The sequence below is a fragment of the Neovison vison genome, chromosome 3, assembly GCF_020171115.1.
Source record: "Neovison vison isolate M4711 chromosome 3, ASM_NN_V1, whole genome shotgun sequence".
In the NCBI taxonomy this organism is placed as follows: Eukaryota; Metazoa; Chordata; class Mammalia; order Carnivora; family Mustelidae; genus Neogale; species Neogale vison.
The window spans coordinates 67,947,333-67,966,007 of NC_058093.1; the positions used below are offsets into that span (position 1 = coordinate 67,947,333).

Below are 18,675 nucleotides of genomic sequence, written 5' to 3' on the forward strand. Positions count from 1 at the left end.
CTATCATCTATCTATCTATCTATAACATCAGATGTCAAAAGGTAACTCACCACATGTTGTGTTCAAAAACTTTGGCTGGGTCAGTTAAAATCCTTGATCCCAGAGGGACCATTGGGTAATTACCACTTTGGTATCTATGTGGCACCTTTTTTATCCTTAGACAGGAAACAGAATTTCTCCAAATCACATTCATCGTAATCAGCACCTGGGAAGTTACAAATGATTAATTAGTCAGTATGCATTATACAGGGTATTATTTATCTCATAGACAAAAACTGGTCCAAAAGGTTTACAACCCGAGAAAAGACACGAAAACTAAACATTTTTAAATGAAAAGTGGGCACGATAGCTTCCGTCCTAAAGTATTTTCAGGCCAGGAGAAGCAAAAAGAATATTTAGAGTGTGTACCATTGGCTGACATTCTTCAAAAGTCGCAGCCTTGGCCAGCTTTGCTTTGTTTGGTATTTACTCATTTAATTTTTAGCACCCAGCCAAAGCATGTCAGCCTAGAATCTGAATTTTGTGTATTAAAAGTTTAATTTAAGTGATTTTATTATTTTGGCTTGGGGATCCTAAGGGAACACATTTCTTGGTAATATTTTATGACCACTAGACCAAAAACCCAAGTACAGTAGTAGCAGAATAAGAAAACAAACCTACAAAATCTCCTTCTCTGAGCTGAGCTGAATAGTATGAAATTTAGTCAAATAATAAGTAAATACTGAAAATATGATCCCAGCAATTTTTAAAAAAGATTTTATTTATTTATTTGACAGAGAGAGATATTGAGAGAGGGAACACAAACCAGGGGAGAGCAAGAGGGAGAAGCAGGCTTCCTGCTGAGCAGGGAGCCCAAGGTGGGGCTCCATCCCAGGGCCCTGGGATCATGACCTGAGCCAAAGGCAGACGCTTAATGACTGAGCCACCCAGGCACCCCTACTCCCAGTGATTCTTAATTAGTAATACATTTGTAAAAACAGATTTCCCTGTACAAAAAAATATACAATCCTAGCTCAAGAGGAGAATCATCAGTTGGTTAGTCAAGTCCATCCCCATTTTTGGAAGAACTTGAACATTTAAAGAGAATGTTGCCTTAATTATGTACTGACAAATATGTTGGCTTACAATCTTTATGGAAAAGTATCAAAAAGAAGCTCTGAAGAGCTTACTTTTTTTTTTTTTAAATAAAAATCCATTGTAAGAGTGCTCAGCATTTCATCCCCATTCAGTTGTTCATCACAACATTGAGCCTAATGCTGTAAAAACAGATGCTAAAAGGTGTGTATATCTTATACACACTAGAGACTATCAAAGGGTCTATTTTGTGTAAAATGACATGTATTGTACATCCTTTACCAACTTATTGAAAGGCAATGGGTTTTAAGATGGTGATTTCCAAAATGAACTGCAGAATGTCAAAAACATCTCATTGTGTTTTCAAACACAAAATTCAAGATTTTCCTTTTGGAGGAAAAAAAGGGCTTAGTTATACACCAAAAAGAGTGTAATGGTTCCATTCAAATGTAACTAGCAGTGATGAGAAACAAAACACTCAATAGCTAGTGCAGATCTCCTGTTTGTTTTGTTTTTCTTTCTCTGCTAAATGCAAGCTCTTTGGTGGAGGCAAATGAGATGAAATGCTCTGCCAACCATTACATTTCCTCTAATGTGCCTTTGCTCTTATCTCCTGCCTGTGCTCCACGTAAGACTACAACAAAACCCTACCTGCACAATTATTTTTAGAGCTCTTTCTGCACTGAATATTATTCATAAAATCTGAATGCTTAAGAGTAGAACCTGATTATACCTAGAAAGAGAGACAATTCATGCTCAAAAGTGTAAAATGAGGTAAACGTTTTCCACCCAGAAAAGCCAAATCAAAATGAAATTTTAATCTTCAAATAATTATGTGATACTTATCTATATTTATCTATATAGAGAAGAGAAAGGGGAAAAGAAAATATGAGTTTCTCTCACTAGAAATGATCAAGAATCTTGATAGGCTGCTGTTTTTCTAATTAACTACAAAAACACCTTACCTCATTTATTTATTATCTGTAACAGTCACACACAACCTTGCACTGCTCTTTGTCTTTTTTATTATATAAAAATGATACATTTATATAATAAACACAATACAGAAAAATACATAATAAAATTATATATCTTCTCAACTAAATTGCAAGCCTCTAAAGTTGCTTGTGAATTAACTGTTTGATTGATAATATAAAACTGATAACTGTCTGACATAAATTTAGTTTTTGTTTTTTTTAAAAGATTTTATTTATTTATTTGACAAGAGATTACAAGTAGGCAGAGAGGCAGGCAGTGTGGTGGCCGTAAGCAGGCTCCCCGCTGAGCAGAGAGCCCGATGTGGGGCTCAATCCCAGGACCCTGAGATCATGACCTGAGCCAAAGGCAGAGACTTAACCTACTGAGCCAGCCGGGCGCTCCACTGTCCGGCATAAATTTAATTAGAAGGAAACTATATGAAAATATTCATATTTTCAGGGTGGCTCCTAAGATCCTTACAGTGTGGAAGAAGGCAGTGACAGGAAAGTATGACAGTAAATAGGCAGCAATCCAGTTACACCAGTAACAATGATTCAAAAAGTGTGTGAGAAGAAACAAAACACTCAATAGCTGGTGCAGATCTCCTGTTTCTTGTTTGTTTTTCCTTCTCTGCTAAATGAAGGCTCTTTGGTGGAGGCAAATGAAATGTTATGACTATCATGTTAGCTGAATGCCTACTAGTTCCTGGTTCCATTTTGTAATGGGAAAAGAAAAGATAGGCAGGGTCAACCCCAAACACAATTCTGGTAGAGAAAGTTGATTTCTGCCACCAGATTGTTCCACTCTCTTATGTACCCTCTCTGAACTCTTCTGGCATACCCTAACTTGAATTGCAGTTTAACTAAGATATTATCTGCATAATGAATCTGTATGAAGAAGCAGTATTTTTATTTGAAATAAAACAAATAAGTGTAGCTAAAAATATTCCAATCACCCAAAAGAAGGCAGGAAAGGAAGCACAGAGGAACTAAAACCAAAAAGGACAGTAAGAAAACAAATACTAGGATGAGATATTTAAGCCCAACTATATTAATAATTACATTAAATGTGAATGGAGTCCAGTTAAAAGACATAGATTATCAATTTGTATGAAAAATCAAGACCCAACCATAAACTGTCTATAAGAGAAGCACTTTAAATACGGAAATACAAATATATTAAAATAAGGACAGATACTATATGAATGCTGCATGAGAAAACCAGTGGAGCTATATTAATACTGTTAAAAACAAAACCACAGGCCCCAAATGGCATCACTTAATTAAGACCCCAAGTCAGTAAAACAAGAATTAATACCTAACATAATTGCAGTTTTAATCCCTCAGAAATGTAACCTTTTACCAGTCAACATGAGAATTTCCTGGTGCACTAGGGACTTAATTGGAAGACCCCTTCAGTTCCCCTTAGGAGGGCAATGTTGCCTAAAAAATTGTATTCTTTGCTAATAATTTCCTTGTTTCCAGCCCCTCTTTACCTTTAAAAACCTTTTCCTTTCTGCAGTCCTTTGGAATTCCTCTCTACGTGCTAGAAGGAATACTGCCCAATTTGTGAACTGGTTAATAAAGCCAACTAAATCTTTAAAATTTACTCAGGGGAGCCTGGTTGGCTCAGTTGTTAAGCATCTGCCTTCAGCTCAGTTCATGATCCTGAGCCCCCTTACTGGAGCTCCCCGCTCAGCAGGAAGTCTGCTTCTCCCTCTCCCACTGCCCCGCTTGTGTTCCCTCTCTCACTGTCTCGCTCTCTGTCAAACAAATAAGTAAAATCTTAAAAAAAAAAAGAAATTATCCAGTTGAATTTTTGTTATTTAATAACAAAGTAGACTTAAAAAGAAAAAAGACTGTTACAGAGATAAAAGGGGACATTTAGTAATGATGAGCCAATCTGTCAAGACATAAAATCCTAAATGTGCATGTACATAATAGAGCTTCAAAATACATGAAGCAAAATTGGACAGAACTTTTTAAAAGGAGAAATTAGTAAATTCACAGTAATTCTTGGAGATTTTAATACCCCTCTCTCAGTAATAAATAATACATTAAGAAAACAATAGAAAAAATCAATTAGGATATGGAAGAATTAAATATTATCAACTTGACCTAAATGACATACAGAAAGAACACTATATCTAGTAACAGCCAAATGCCCATTTTTTTCAAGTGAACATGAAACATTTGCCAAGGCACACCACACATGCAGGGCTGTAAGACAAGTCTCAGTATATTCCACAGTATTAAAATCCTACAGGGTATGCTTTCTGGCCATAACCATATTTAGTGTTAATATATATATTTCTAAAGATTTTATTTATTTATTTATTTGAGAAAGCCAGAGAGCATGAGATGGGGGAGGGTCAGAGGGAGAAGCAGACTCCCTGCAGAGCAGGGAGCCCGACGCGGGACTCAATCCCCGGACTCCAGGAACATGACCTGGGCCAAAGGCAGTCGCTTAACCAATTGAGCCACCTAGGCACCCCCTAGTGTTAATATTTTTGATGAATTGACTCATTAATAAATATTCCTCCTTATCTCTGGTAATACCTATTTTCTTCAAGTCTACTTTGTCTGATATTAATATAACCTGACCAGATGTCTTATGCAGTGTTTTATGACTGCATTTATATGTTTACATTTAAAGTGCTTCTCTTATAAAATATACATAAAGTGCTTCTCTTATAGGAGCATAATGTTGGCTCTTGCTTTTTTATTCAAACTTTAAATAATAAGAAGATATCTAGAAAGTTCCCAAATATTTAGAAATTAAGCTTCACACTTAAAAAAAATAATTTATTTATTTGAGCGAGAAAGAGAAAGAGAAAAAAAGCAAGAGAAGGAGGAGAGGGAGAAGTAGGCTCTTCATTGAGCAGAGAGCCCTATGTAGGGCTGGAACCTAGGACCCTGGGATCATGACCTAAGTCAAAGGCAGATGCCCAACCAACTGAGGCACCCAGGTGCCCCAAGCAACACACTTCTAAATAACCTACATGTCAGATTTACATGAGTTAGTAAGTCTTAAGGTAAATTAGAAAATATGTTGAACTAAATAACAATGAAATCTTAAAATATTAAAATTTATAGGATGCAGCTGGAGCAATGTTTAGAGGGAAATTGATAGTTTTAAATGTTTCTATTAGAAAGGAAGAGAGATCTCAAACCAATGATCCAGTTTCAATCTTAAAAAGCTAGAAAGACAGTAAATAGGATGCAAAGTAAGTAGAAAGAAGGAAGTAACAGAAACTAAAGGTAGAAATCAATGAAACAGAAAGTGGATAAAACAGGGAAAATCAGAGTCAAAGCTGACACTTTAATAAAACTAGTAAGCCTCTGGTAAGATCTCAAGCACTTGTGTTTCAGAAAACACAGATTTCTAATAACAGGAATAAAAAAGAGAACATCACCACAGACCCTACAGACATTGAAAAGCTAATAAGGAGGTATTATGAAAAATTGTATTCCATTTATAGATGGGATAAATGCCTTCAAAACCACAATTTACCAATAATTACTTACCAAAACAGTGCAAGAAAAAAAAATTTAAATAGCCCCAAATGTACTAAATAAATTAAATTTGTAATTAAAAGCAAAACAAACATCATGCCCATTAGGATGGCTATTATTTTTAAAAAATGTATTTGTGAGGATGTGGAGAAATCAGAACCTTCGTGCATTGCTGGATGGAATGTAAAATGGTGCAGATGCTGTGGAAAACAGTACAGCAATCCCTCAAAATATTAAACATGAAATTACCATGCGATCCAGCAATTCTACTTCTGGATATATACCCAAAGTAAGTGAAAACAGGGACTTGAAGACATATTTGTATACCATGTTTATAGCAACATTATTCACAACTGACAAATGGTAGAAACAAGCTGAGTGTCCACCAAAAGACGAACAGATAAACAAAATTACATATACATAAAATGGAGTAATATTTAGCCTTTTTAAAGAAGGTAATTCTGACACATGCTGTAACATGGATGAGCCTTGAAGATATTATGCTAAGTGAAATAAACCAATTATCATAAAAGGAGAAATGTTGTATCATTCCTCCTCTATGAAGTTCCTAGAGTAGTCAAAAATTCATAGAGGCAGAGAGTAGAATGGTAGTAGGCTGCCACGAAAGAATTAAATGTTTAATGGGTATAGGACTTCAGTTGGGGAAAATAAGAAGTCTTAGAGATAGATAGTTGTAATACTTACACAACAATGTGAATATACTTAATGCCACTGGACTGTATATTTGCAAAAGATAAAAGTGGTAAATTTTATGTATATTTTACCACAACAAACCCCAAATAAACAAAAAATCTGCCTACAAAGAAAACTACAAGACTCTATGGCTTCACTAGTGAATATCAAATACTTAAGGAAGAAATAACACTAATCTTACACTGACTCTTTCAGAAAATAGAGGACAGAATACTTATCATTCTGTTTCATGAGGCCAATATAACCTGGGTAAGTAGTACACTTGTATGAAGTAAAGGTCTGAATATTAGCCAGATAGTTACAATGCAGTTTTTCTAACAGACTTAGTGTTTCTCATTATAGTTTCAAATTATCAAGTGTTTGTCAGAAACAAAACTTGAGGCTATCTAAAATGAGAAACACAGGTAAGAATTTTCTAGGCATGTTTTAGTGTGCTCACTGCTAAAACTGATATTTAGTTTGAGTTCCTCCAGTTCAGAGCAGAGAAAAATGAAGATAACAAAAATCTCTGCAAATCCTTGTTTGGTGTTCAGAAAGTTTTTATGTACTGCTAGAAGCACCTGAAGAGTTCTGAGGTCCTCATCCTTCATTTAACTTAGCTTTGACTAATTCTGCCATATCCAATTCTAGTCCATACAATCAAATGGTATTTCTTTTACTTACTTTGCCTATAGGTTCCCAACTGCAGCTCACCATCCCAGAGTGGTTCTTCCTATCAAGCCCTGTGAAGGTCAAAATGAAACAGAATGAGCATGACTTTAGGGCAAAGGCCCTCTGAGATTTCAATGCCATGACTCAGTCAAGAGTAGTTAACTGGCTAGAGAAATCACAAAGGAACAGATTCAGAAAGGAACTGAAGCTCATAAAAATATCAGAATGACAGAATTTCATTATCAATAACATTACTATACTTATAAGTATACAGAAGTATGTCATGAAATGCTGATAGACTTCCTGCCAGCTTAGATATAGCTAAGTGTGCACTTATATTAGAATACACGGAAAAGCACAAATACACAAAATGACTCAGGTTCCACATACAGTATGACAAGCCAAGGAGAAGACAGTTTTTATACTACTTTTCTGGACTCATCATTGCTACCACATTGTGTGTAGCAAAAGCAGCCGCCTTGGTATAGGTTGACTTATGAGGAAGAGATCTCTGTCCTACCTCCAAATTTTGGCTAGGTGATTTGCTTTCTACTAAAAATGGATCCCTTTTCACAATGATTCACCTGTCTTACATACCAACAAACTATACCATATTCTACCAGAATATGTAATGTACAAGGATATTTCATGTTACAAACATGAAAAAGTGTTTAAGTAATTGTGAATTTAATTTTTGTAGAATAATAGTTTTAAGTACTTTTTAAATAAAAAGGATAATTTCAGTTGAAGGAAATACTCCATACTAAATTTTGAAAATTGAAAAAGTCTTTAAGGAAGTAAATGCCCAATCCCAGTTTATCTTTCATGCAAATCTCAATTAATAAAAGAGTCAAGTACTTGCCATGTGTGAGGCCCTATTTCTTTTTTCTTTCTTTCTTTCTTTTTTTTTTTTTGAGAGAGAGAGAGAGAAGAGAGAGAGAGTGAGTGAGGGGGAGGGGACATGCATGCAGGGTGAGAGGGAGAGAGAGTCCTAAGCAGGCTTCATGCTCAGTATGGAACACCACATGGGGCTGGATCTCACAACTCTGAGATCATGACCTGAGCTGAAATCAAGAGTCCGATTCTTTTTTTTTTTTTTTTAAAGATTTTTATTTATTTATCTGTCAGGGATAGAGGGAGAGAGAGCGAGCGAGCACAGGCAGACAGAGAGGCAGGCAGAGGCAGAGGGAGAAGCAGGCTCCCCACCGAGCAAGGAGCCCGATGTGGGACTCGATCCCAGGACGCTGGGATCATGACCTGAGCCGAAGGCAGCTGCCCAACCAACTGAGCCACCCAGGCGCCCCAAGAGTCCGATTCTTAAAGGACTGAGCCACTGAGGTGCCCCTGAAGGCCCTATTCTAAGTACTTTACATGTATTACATATATATGTGTGTGTGTGTATGTATATATATATTTAACATATAATGTATTATTAGCCCCAGGGGTACAAGTCTGTGAATCGTCAGGCTTACACACTTCAGAGCACTCACCACAGCACATACCCTCTCCAATGTCCATAACCCAACCACCTTCCCCCTACCCCCTTACTCCCTGCAAACCTCTGTTTTGTGAGATTAAGAGTCTCTTATGGTTTGTCTCCCTCCCAATCCCATCTTGTTTCATTTTTTTTCTACATGTATTATCTTTAAAAAAAAAAAAAAAAAGATTTTATTTATTTATTTGACAGAAAGAGAGAGCACAAGCAGGGAGAATTGCAGGCAGAGGAAGAGGGAGAAGCAGGTTCCTGCCTAGCAGAGAGCCCGATGTGGGACTCAGTCCCAGGACCCTGGGATCATAACCTGAGCTGAAGGCAACTGCTAAACTGACTGAGCCACCAGGAACCCCTACATGTATTATCTTATTTAACCTCTATTTCCCTATCAAGGGGTACTGCTTTTATACCCACATTATAGAGGAAAAGTCCATACAGGAAGACATAAAAGAACATGTTTAAGGTCACCCAATCCATAACTGATGACATTTCAATTTGAACCCAGTCAGTCTAACTGGAGAGTCCAGGCTCTGTTTCCTTATTTTGTTTTTTTACATCTTTGCTATTCACATACATACAGTTCACCCATTTGCTTTCTACTTTTTTTTTTTTTAAGATTATTTATTTATTTATTTATTTGACAGAGAGAGAGAGAGAGATCACAAGCAGGCAGAGAGGCAGGCAGAGAGAGAGAGAGGAGGAAGCAAGCCTGCTGAGCAGAGAGCCTGATGTGGGCCTCGATCCCAGGACCCTGAGATCATGACCTGAGCCGAAGGCAGCGGCTTAACCCACTGAGCCACCCAGGCGCCCTGCTTTCTACTTTTGTACACAACACATGCAAGAAGGATCACAGCATTGATTCTCCAGTCTTTACTGAAGTTGTTAATTTGCTGTAACTAATTTAAGGAGACCCAGAATTCCTTCTCCCTCCTTACCCCCTTCATCTTTTGCAGTTCCGTTTCTTCTCTTGGGCCTTAATTAAATAGTAAGCAATGCCAATGGGAGACACTAGTGCCCAGATTTAGGAAAGCATAGTTATTCTTTTTCCAGTATTCCAAACTCAAGATACAGACAAAGCACTGTTGCATCACCTAAATAATGGAACATTTTAATACTGGTCTTCTACTTTTACACAGCTGAGGAGTAGAGGCAAAGAAGGACTTACTTCTTTCTATCTAAGCTTGATCCTATGACTGCCTTTTTACATCTCAATACTGCTAGAAGAGCCCCAAAGAACTAGAGCAAACAGTACTGCTGTTTGTGTGAGTCTATAACAATTATCCTTGGAGCAATCAGCTGGCTCTGAGCAAAAACTATTTGTTAGGCTCCCCAAGAATGATTCCCAGTTGTCTCAGCTCAGTGAAATCTCAGGGAAAGAAACCACTGTTAATCACACACTAAATGCCTGCCCTCCATTTAAAAGTTAACTCCCCTTTGATGTTTCCTGGGTTCTGAACATCTTTTAAATAAATAAATTAGTGAGACATTTGTGTTTTTCTCTTTGTAACTGTTTAGCTTTTCTTCTCAGCTGGGAAGCTGGTACAAAGGTTTCATTCAGAGGAACAAACATCATCTAGATAAAACTGCACTAACATTACCTGAGAGGCTAGCATTAATGAGAGCAAATTAAAGTGCTATTGTTATACTGTTTTTGGATAGTGAGAGACTACAGGTAAGAAACACTTAAGTATCAACTACACTGCAGTGAAGACTGAAGCTTCAATTAACCCTAGCAATTTTGGAGAACTCCAAGGGTGACCATCTGTGAGGCAAACAGCTCAGAAAACTCATACATCTTGTTTTCATCTTTGTTTGGATGATTATAATTTCAGGGTATAAATAAGGCTATTAGCAAGAACAGAACAACAACAATAATTACAGTAAGTATTTGCAGAGCACTTTGATCACACTATGACATCAGTCACTCTGCAGCTTCAAAATGGAAAGCTCATGTTCAGTGTTTGCTCACCATGACCACCCTTAAAGGTGGCCACACCAGGTACTTACTAGAAGCTACTGGTATTCACAAGTTATTTCTTTAATGGATTGCATGTCACTCCATCTCAAAGCTGCCTCAATCCATACCATTCAAATTACTCTGGAAGCTGTTTCCAAAATCATGATGCTGGATCAGAATGAAATCTATTTTAACTCATCCACCTGGCATTTCAAGTTTGTGTGCATTGTTGTAATTTCTAGAGGCATTAATCCGATTTGGTGGGCTGAGAAAGGTACTAAGTTACATATATACTTTATGTGCTATCAGTCCTTATAAATTCTAGTAAAAAAATGTTCAAGGATGAGATTAATGTAGTTTGTCCCTTAATGAGACTTCTGTTTTCCTGTTCATTGCAAAGGTCCCTATCTCTAGGTATACCAGATGGCAGGAGGTACTTGTACCTGTGCACAGGGTTTACCCAGTCATGTTTTGGACTAATGTGTCAATAAGGCTGCCCTGTTATAAAATGGAACATTATTAAAAAATTCAAATCATAAATAGTTGTTAGATATAAAAAATCTGAAATACAGAATTAGTGAATAAAGGTATCCAAATGACTGTATCTCCTTAATTTCAAAAGAACATAGAATTTAGGTAGGTAGAAGTTATGTTACTAGTTACAACTAGTTACAACTTGCAAAAAAGCAAGGCAAACTTACCATGGGCTGTCAGGAAATATTTTGACTGCAAAACCATAGGAGGCATGATACTTAGAAAAGGGGCCAAAGAACAAAAACTGAAGTTAATAGGAACAATACGATTTCTAAATGAGAAGACAAGTTAAAAGTTTCCAGAGCAATACAGAATTCTCTAAGATTTTAGAGTGGGTGGCCAGAGTATGTTAGATTCCTCAATAGATGAACCTGTAACAGTGAGGTACTCCACACAGTGGGAGCACTGGGATCATTCATTTTTTTCCCTCTTGTCTTGAAGAGACTTCTTGGACTGGTCCTCTGTCAATCCTCAGGTCTTTTATCCAACAGGAAACAGATCCCTGATTTCCTTGCAGTCTTGTGACTACTTGGAGCATCTGTGATTATTCCAACATCTTGTTCTCATTCAAAAGATTAGTCTTCCTAAAAACTCAGCTTTCTAATTTCTCTTGCAGTTAGAGGAGACATGGTACCAAGTTCTGGATGAAAAAAGTCTGCTAAGGGGCTAAAGTCTTTCTTCCCTATGGATGGAAAGGGACCAGAGGATAGCTTGCTGGCACAAACTCACCCTACCTCTTTCCTGAACTTAGATGCAATGCATCTAAGCTCAGGATGCAGTGCGCATAGGAGGAAAGGGGTCTGATTCTTTTTTTTTTTTTTTTTAAAGATTTTATTTATTTATTTGACAGAGAGAGATGACAAGCAGGCAGAGAGGCAGGCAGAGAGAGAGGAGGAAGCAGGCTCCCTGCTGAGCAGAGAGCCCGATGTGGGGCTCGATCCCAGGACCCTGAGATGATGACCTGAGCCGAAGGCAGCGGCTAACCCACTGAGCCACCCAGGCACCCCAAGGGGTCTGATTCTTGATGGCACCAATGAACAGGTAAACCAACGTTAGTTACCACCTTCCTCTGGACTTCTTTGTGGGTAAGAAAAATCCTTAAATATTTTAACCATGGTTAGATTTTCTGTTATTTTTCATCCAAGAGGATTTCTAACATACAATATATAACACAATAGTGTTAAGTCCTGGGAATCCAGGGACAAATCCGTTTGGTTTCCGCCTTCAAGAAACGTACCATCAAGTGAAGCGGAATGAAATGCAAATAGTCCTGACACACATGTGGTAGAGATGGGTATAAGGTACTATCAGAGCACAGAGGAATGAGTGACTGAAGTCTATTGGCAGTGGCCAGGGAAAGTTTTCTGGTACAGGCAAAAATCTGGCTGTGTCTAGAAGAATGAGTGGCAATATTTCAAAGAGATAAGGACAAAAACCAGGGTGTCTCAGGCAGAGGGACTGGCAGAATTAAAGACAAAGAAGTGTGAAAGCATATGCTAAATTCAGGAAATAAAAAGTAATGGGGAAAAAGATACTAATTAAAGTAAATTTGAAAATGAGTTGGGGTCTTTAAAGGCAAGAAGAAGTATAATAAGCATGTATTCCAGATGAAAGGAGGTTAACAATTCTGAAACCACTATAAAAAATAACAGAACTGAACAATTAAGAAATAGATAGTAGATGGTGGGAACGGACCAGGTTTCTCACTGGGAATCAAAGGTTACAAACAAATGGAGGGAGAAGGTTGAAATGATCCATATAGTAATAGATTAGAATTGGAATCATCAGTATGAACTCATGTTTAACTTAATATAAATACAGATATTATATGTAGAAATATTTGTAGATATGTATATACACAAGTTAGTACACAAACATATAGTTCCCTACTCCACGGGCTGATAAGGCCTAGAAGCTACCATATCCCAGTAGCGACAAGCACATGAAGCACCCAGATCTTGGTTTCTTTCTTTCTTTTTTTTTTTTAAAGAACAAAGTTTAAGATTTTTTTTTTTTTAATTTATTTGATAGAGATCACAAGTAGGCAGAGAGGCAGGCAGAGAAAGGAAGGGAAGCAGATTCCCTGCGGAGCAGAGAGCCCGATGCGGGGCTCAGTCTCAGGACCCTGGGATCATAACCTGAGCTGAAGGCAGACGTTTAACCCACTGAGCCACCCAGGAGCCCCATATCTTGGTTTCTAATACCATTCTCTAACAAAAGGAACTAGGGTTCCTTGGAGAAATGCTAGCTAGGCCTAGGGCAGGGAATATACAAGATGAGCCTGAAGCATCTTTTAGTCCCAGAAAGTAAGGAAGTGCTCAAAAAGAAAACAAAACAAACAAAATTCAAAACCCCACAATGACAGAGGTACGTCAAAGGGACATGTGAGCCAATGGAAAGAGCTCCTAATGGCCAAAGTTGAAACACTTTGAGCAACAAAATAGTTTGATCCCCAAAATAAAGTATCTGTATGTCCATATGGATATAAATGATTGATTGAATAAATAATAAGTGCAGGAAATAATAAGTGCAGACAATCTCCCAGGCATAAGAATTCCAAATAATTTATGTAGATACTCCACCCTCAAGGAGGTGGACCATAACTTCTCATTCCTTAAGTGTGCGCTACACAGTGACTTCCTTCTAAAGAGTACGTAGGAAAGAGGGGAAACTTAACTCTGCCGTGGAGAAACTTGACCAACACTACTCAGTCAGGTGATCAAAGTTAACATCAATAGTGGATGTCATGTTGACAGCATGTACTCTTGATATGATATAATGAGAATGGCACTTTGCTTCTGTGTTCTTCTTCCTCCCCCAAATCCATAATCCCAGTCTAATCATAAGAAAAACATCAGACAAACCCCAATTTAGGATCATTCTATAAAATACCGAACAGTATTCCTCAAAACTGTCAAGGTCATCAAAAAGCAATTTAATCTGAGAAACTGTAAGGGCCAAGAGGAACTTAAGGAGACATGATGACTAAAATGCAATGTGGTGTTGCAATGGGTGGTGCAGTCAACTGAGTGTCCTTTGGCTCGGGTTGTGATCTCAGGGTTCTGGGATTGAGCACCCTCCCCTCAATCAGGCTCCGTGCTCCGTGCTCCGAGTCTGCTTGGGATTCTCTCTCTCTTTCCCTCTGCCTCTTCCTTCTATGCTCATGCTCTCTCCCCCTCTCTCTCAAATAAATCTTAAAAAAAAAAAAATGCAATGTGGTGTCCTTAGAGCCTAGAACAGAAAAAGGATATGTGAAAACTAAGGAAATCTGAGTAAACTATGTATTTTAGTGAACAGATAACAGAAATATATCAATATTGGTTCATTAACTGTGACCATACTAATGTAAGATGTTAATAGTTGGGGGAAACTCAGTATGGAGTATATGGTAGTTATACAAATTTCACAATTTTTCTATAAAGCTAAAACTGTTCTAAAATTAAAAGCTTATATTAGAAAATTAACTTTGGGGGCACCTGGGTGGCTCAGTGGGTTAAAGCCTCTGCCTTCAGCTCAGGTCATGATCCCAGGGTCCTGGGATCCAGCCCCATATCAGCCTCTCTACTCAGCAGGGAGCCTGCTTCCTCCTATCTCTCTGACTGCTGCTCTGCCTACTTGTGATCTCTGTCTGTCAAATAAATAAATAAAATCTTTAAAAAAAAATTAACTTTGTATTCTTACAGCTTATGATGTGAGGAGCAGGTGAGCGTGGGGATGGGGAGGTGTTTATAAGGTTGGAAATTTATGCCAGAGCCAGATAATAAGGAATCTTTATACCAGACTAGGGAGTCTGGCTGTCTTTCTTTCTTTTCCTCCCTCCTTACCTCCCTGTCTCCCTCCCACCCTCCTTTCCTCCCTTCCTTCTTTCCTCTTTCTCTTTCTTTCTTTCTCTCTCTCTTTTTAAAGATTTATTTATTTACTTGAGAGACAGATTGAGAGAGCCCATGGGAGGTAACAGCAGAGGATGAGGAAGAGAGGGACAGAGTCTCAAGTAGACTCCATGGTGTGAGCATAGGGCCTGAGCTGGGGCTTGATCCCATGACTCTGAGATCATGACCCCAGCCAAAACTAAGAGTCAGAAGCTCAACTGATTATACTACTCAGGCACCCCTAGGCAGTTTCTGTAGGCACTGACAACAACTGATGAGTTTTAAACAGGTGAGCCACATGATTAGATCTGTATTTTATAAAGATTGTTATGATTGTTTTATACTACAAAACATGGGGTCCTATACCAGACTAGTGAAAATCAAAGCTCTGGGACTGTGCATGTACAGCTTTTTAAATCTTCATGTGATCCTGGTGCACATCAATGACTGAGAAACACTCCTATATAGAATTAATTAAAGGAGAGTGCCAAATAACAAGAATCTGTCCGAAATCATGGGAACTAGAGAAGACAACAGAATGATAATCAAGGAGGAGTTAAGTCAAGACACACTTTAGAAGCAGAATCAATAAGATCTTTTGAAATGATCAGACATGGAAGTAGGATGAAGCCAAATATGCAGGATGAAGCTGCATATTTGGATATGGAACAAGATCTCTAGCTTTGGTAGCTGGGTAGAGGATGAGACTAATCAAGACAGAGTTCAGAAAAAAGGTAGGTAACGGTGAGATGGTGGTAGGGAAAAGAAGACAGTAAGTTCATTTTGCACATGACAAGTGTTAAGGATCCCACAATATATTTATGTGGATATTGCCAACAGACAGTTGGAGATGAATTTAGGTAACTGGCAGGCACTGGTAGAGATGTCGATTTGGGAGGCAAGTCACTGGTTTACAGGTGGTAGATGAAGTCATGATGAACTGATAGAGAAAGAAAATGAGACTGATGGAACTCATGGTAATACAAAACTTAGGAGACAGGTAGAGGAAGAGGAGCCAGCTTATGTGATCAATACTAAAGAATACTAAAAAAGAGAAATTAAAAATAAATAATCGGTTTTTACCTTTATCAAAGTGTTTTAAACCTGGCTGTGCCAGGGGCACCTGGGTGGCTCAGTGGATTAAGCCTCTGCCTTCGGCTCAGGTCATGATCTCAGGGTACTGGGATCGAGCCCCACATCAGGCTCTCTGCTCAGAGGAGAGCCTGCCTCCCCCTCTCTCTGTCTACCTCTCTGCCTACTTGTGATCTCTCTGTCAAATAAATAAATAAAATCTTTAAAACAACAACAACAAAAACCCTGTTGTGCCAGCAGAAGGCAGAGTTGAGGAATAAGTAGGTAAATGGGGTAGTGTAGGGAAGGTAGTAAATGTAGATGACTATCACAGGCAGTAGAAAGGAAAAGAGAGAAGCTGGAGCACATCTAGAGGTGTTGCCTAATCAAAGAAGAGTATTTGTTAAGTTGCAAAGATCTTAAGCATCTTTGTAGAATAAGGGAAAATCCAATGTTGAAAAATATAATGAAAATAATGGAAGCGGTGCCTGGGTGGCTCAGTGGGTTAAGCCTCTGCCTTCAGCTCAGGTCATGATCTTAAGGTCTTGGGATCGAGCCACATTGGGCTCTCTGCTCAGCAGAGAGCCTGCTTCCTCCTCTCTCTCTCTCTGCCTGCCTCTCTGCCTACTTGTGATCGGTGTCAAATAAATAAATAAATAAAATCTTAAAAAAAAAAAAAAAGGAAAGAGATAAATTGTTGACACGCTTTAAGAAGTGGGAGGAAGGGGGGGCACCTGGGTGGCTCAGTGGGTTAAGCCTCTGCCTTCGGCTCAGGTCATGATCCCAGGGTCCTGGGATCGAGGCCCACATCGGGCTCTCTGCTCAGCAGGGAGCCTACTTCCCCATCTCTCTCTTTGCCTGCCTCTCTGCCTACTTGAGATCGCTCTCTGTCAATAAATAAATAAAATCTTAAAAAAAAAAAAAAAAGTGGGAGGAAGGGAAGGGACACCAAAAATGTGTCAGTCACATAAGGTGTCTAGAACAATTTCATTCTCTAATGAGTGAGAACAGGTAAGTTTGTAGTGGAAGGAAAGATTGTTCAGTAAGTCCTTTCCCAATGTTATAATCCTTGTGTAAAATAAGAGACTGCAAGGTAGGGAACTTGAGGGAGGAACAGAGAAAAAAAATGAAAAAGAAAACTAACAACATTTGAGTAAAGGAATGTTAACAGCTAACTGGCCCAACTGAAGTTGCAACTCAAATTAGCAATCACTTACTGGTTGCCTCCTGACCACTTACTCTCCATTAATAGCTCATGGATTTGAGATCTTTGAGTCTGTAGAGACATGGAGACATGACCGAAACCAGAATTTATTTTCTCACATTACTGGTATCAAAGTTGGTTTCTGGTGAGGTATCACTTGCTGGCTTGTAGACAGCTGCGTCCTCACATGGCCTTCCCTCTTGCACGCTGTGGACAGAGAAAATCTCTCTGGTATCTTGTTCTTTCTTGTAAGGACACAATTTTATTGGATTAGGGGCCCATCATTATGACCTCATTTAACTTTTTTTACCTTCATAAAGGCCCTATCTCCAATAACAGTCACTCTGGGGGCTGGGGTTTTGGTATGAATTGGGGTGAAGGTGGGTCACAGTTTAGAACACAACAAAAGCCATCTTAGAGACTTGAGTGGCCAGGTCTCACAATGGTACAACTTTAGGATGAAACTAACTTTGAGGAAAGAAAATTGGAAAGATAAAAAGAGGTTCAGTGCCATTGTTAAGCAGCTGGGTTATGTTTCATTTGAAGCCCAACCCACCTCTGGCTTTTTCAGTTATTAAGCCAATACATTCCCTCAATTATTTAAGCCAATCTGAGTTTTCTGTTATCTGCAACCAGAAGTAACCTGACAGACCCATTACATGATTTCCTCTACCATCTGGCAGTCTAGGGGCAATATATTTGTTTTTATCTGTATTAGGCCTATCCAGGCTGGTAGTACAAAAAGTAGTGGTGATTTAAGATGGTGGAACTGAGGGAGAATATAAATGATGACCATAAAGTAAGCCCCAAATGACCAGAAATAAAAAATAAAGAGGACAGAGGAAAAGGAGGGAGGAGGGCGAGATGCAACTGATGGACATGATGTGGCTTAAGTCTGGGTTAAATAGAAATAAGGGGAAAGGAGGGGGTGCCTGGCTGGCTTAGCCAGTGGAGCATACAACTCTTGCTCTCAAGACTCTAAATCAGAGCACCATGTTGGGTGTGCAGATTACTTAAAAATAAAATCTAAAAAAAGAAAAGAAAAGAAATAAGGGGAAGAGAAGAGAGATAGAACCTACTGGTTAGTAATTAGGCCTTCTGAGTTGGATAACCCATGTCACCTAGTAACAAAAACGGTGACACTGTAACAATGAGAAGGAAATCCTGCTTTGAATGAGAAGCTCTTAAGTGTGGCTAGAAAGAACCACAAGGTTATAAACACCTAAGAAATAAAAACACTTTAGAGTAGACAAAAGCTAAAACATGGACTGCCATTCACCACCTCATTTTAACCTTCTTAAGGTCATTATACTAGATTACCATTCCTTGTTCTTCAGTAACAAACACATCTATTAAAACAGGGTTTGGGGCGCCTGGCTGGCTCAGTCAGTAGAGCATGCAACTCATGATCTTGGGGTTGTAAGTTAGAGGCCCTTGCTGGGTGTAGAGATTACTTAAAAAAAAAAAAAAAAAAACCCAAAACAAAAAACCACACACATTTAAAAACAAAAGAACAAACAGGGTTTGTCAAACTCAGGTCCTACTGACAATTTTTTTTTCTGACAATTTTTTAAAATCATGTTTATATTATGATAATGATCTAAAAATAAAATCAA

The 18,675-nt window shown here is 38.4% G+C and overlaps 1 protein-coding gene across 8 annotated transcripts in view; it reads right to left on the reverse strand.

The window, feature by feature from the left end:
- The window catches only part of METTL8 (methyltransferase 8, methylcytidine), an 88,321-nt gene that overhangs the window by 48,485 nt on the left and 21,161 nt on the right, over positions 1-18,675 (reverse strand). For 5 of the 8 annotated variants that reach the window (XM_044242325.1, XM_044242320.1, XM_044242324.1 and 2 more), the window contains 2 exons: positions 6,945-7,003; positions 51-205 (listed from right to left, as the gene is read on the reverse strand). In XM_044242325.1, coding sequence (XP_044098260.1) covers positions 51-205; positions 6,945-6,977 — 188 coding nt within the window. In that variant the 5' untranslated portion in view covers positions 6,978-7,003. Of the gene's footprint in view, positions 1-50; positions 206-6,944; positions 7,004-17,094; positions 17,160-18,675 lie in introns of those variants that run through there. The other 3 variants (XR_006383827.1, XR_006383826.1, XM_044242319.1) reach the window with 1 other exon arrangement.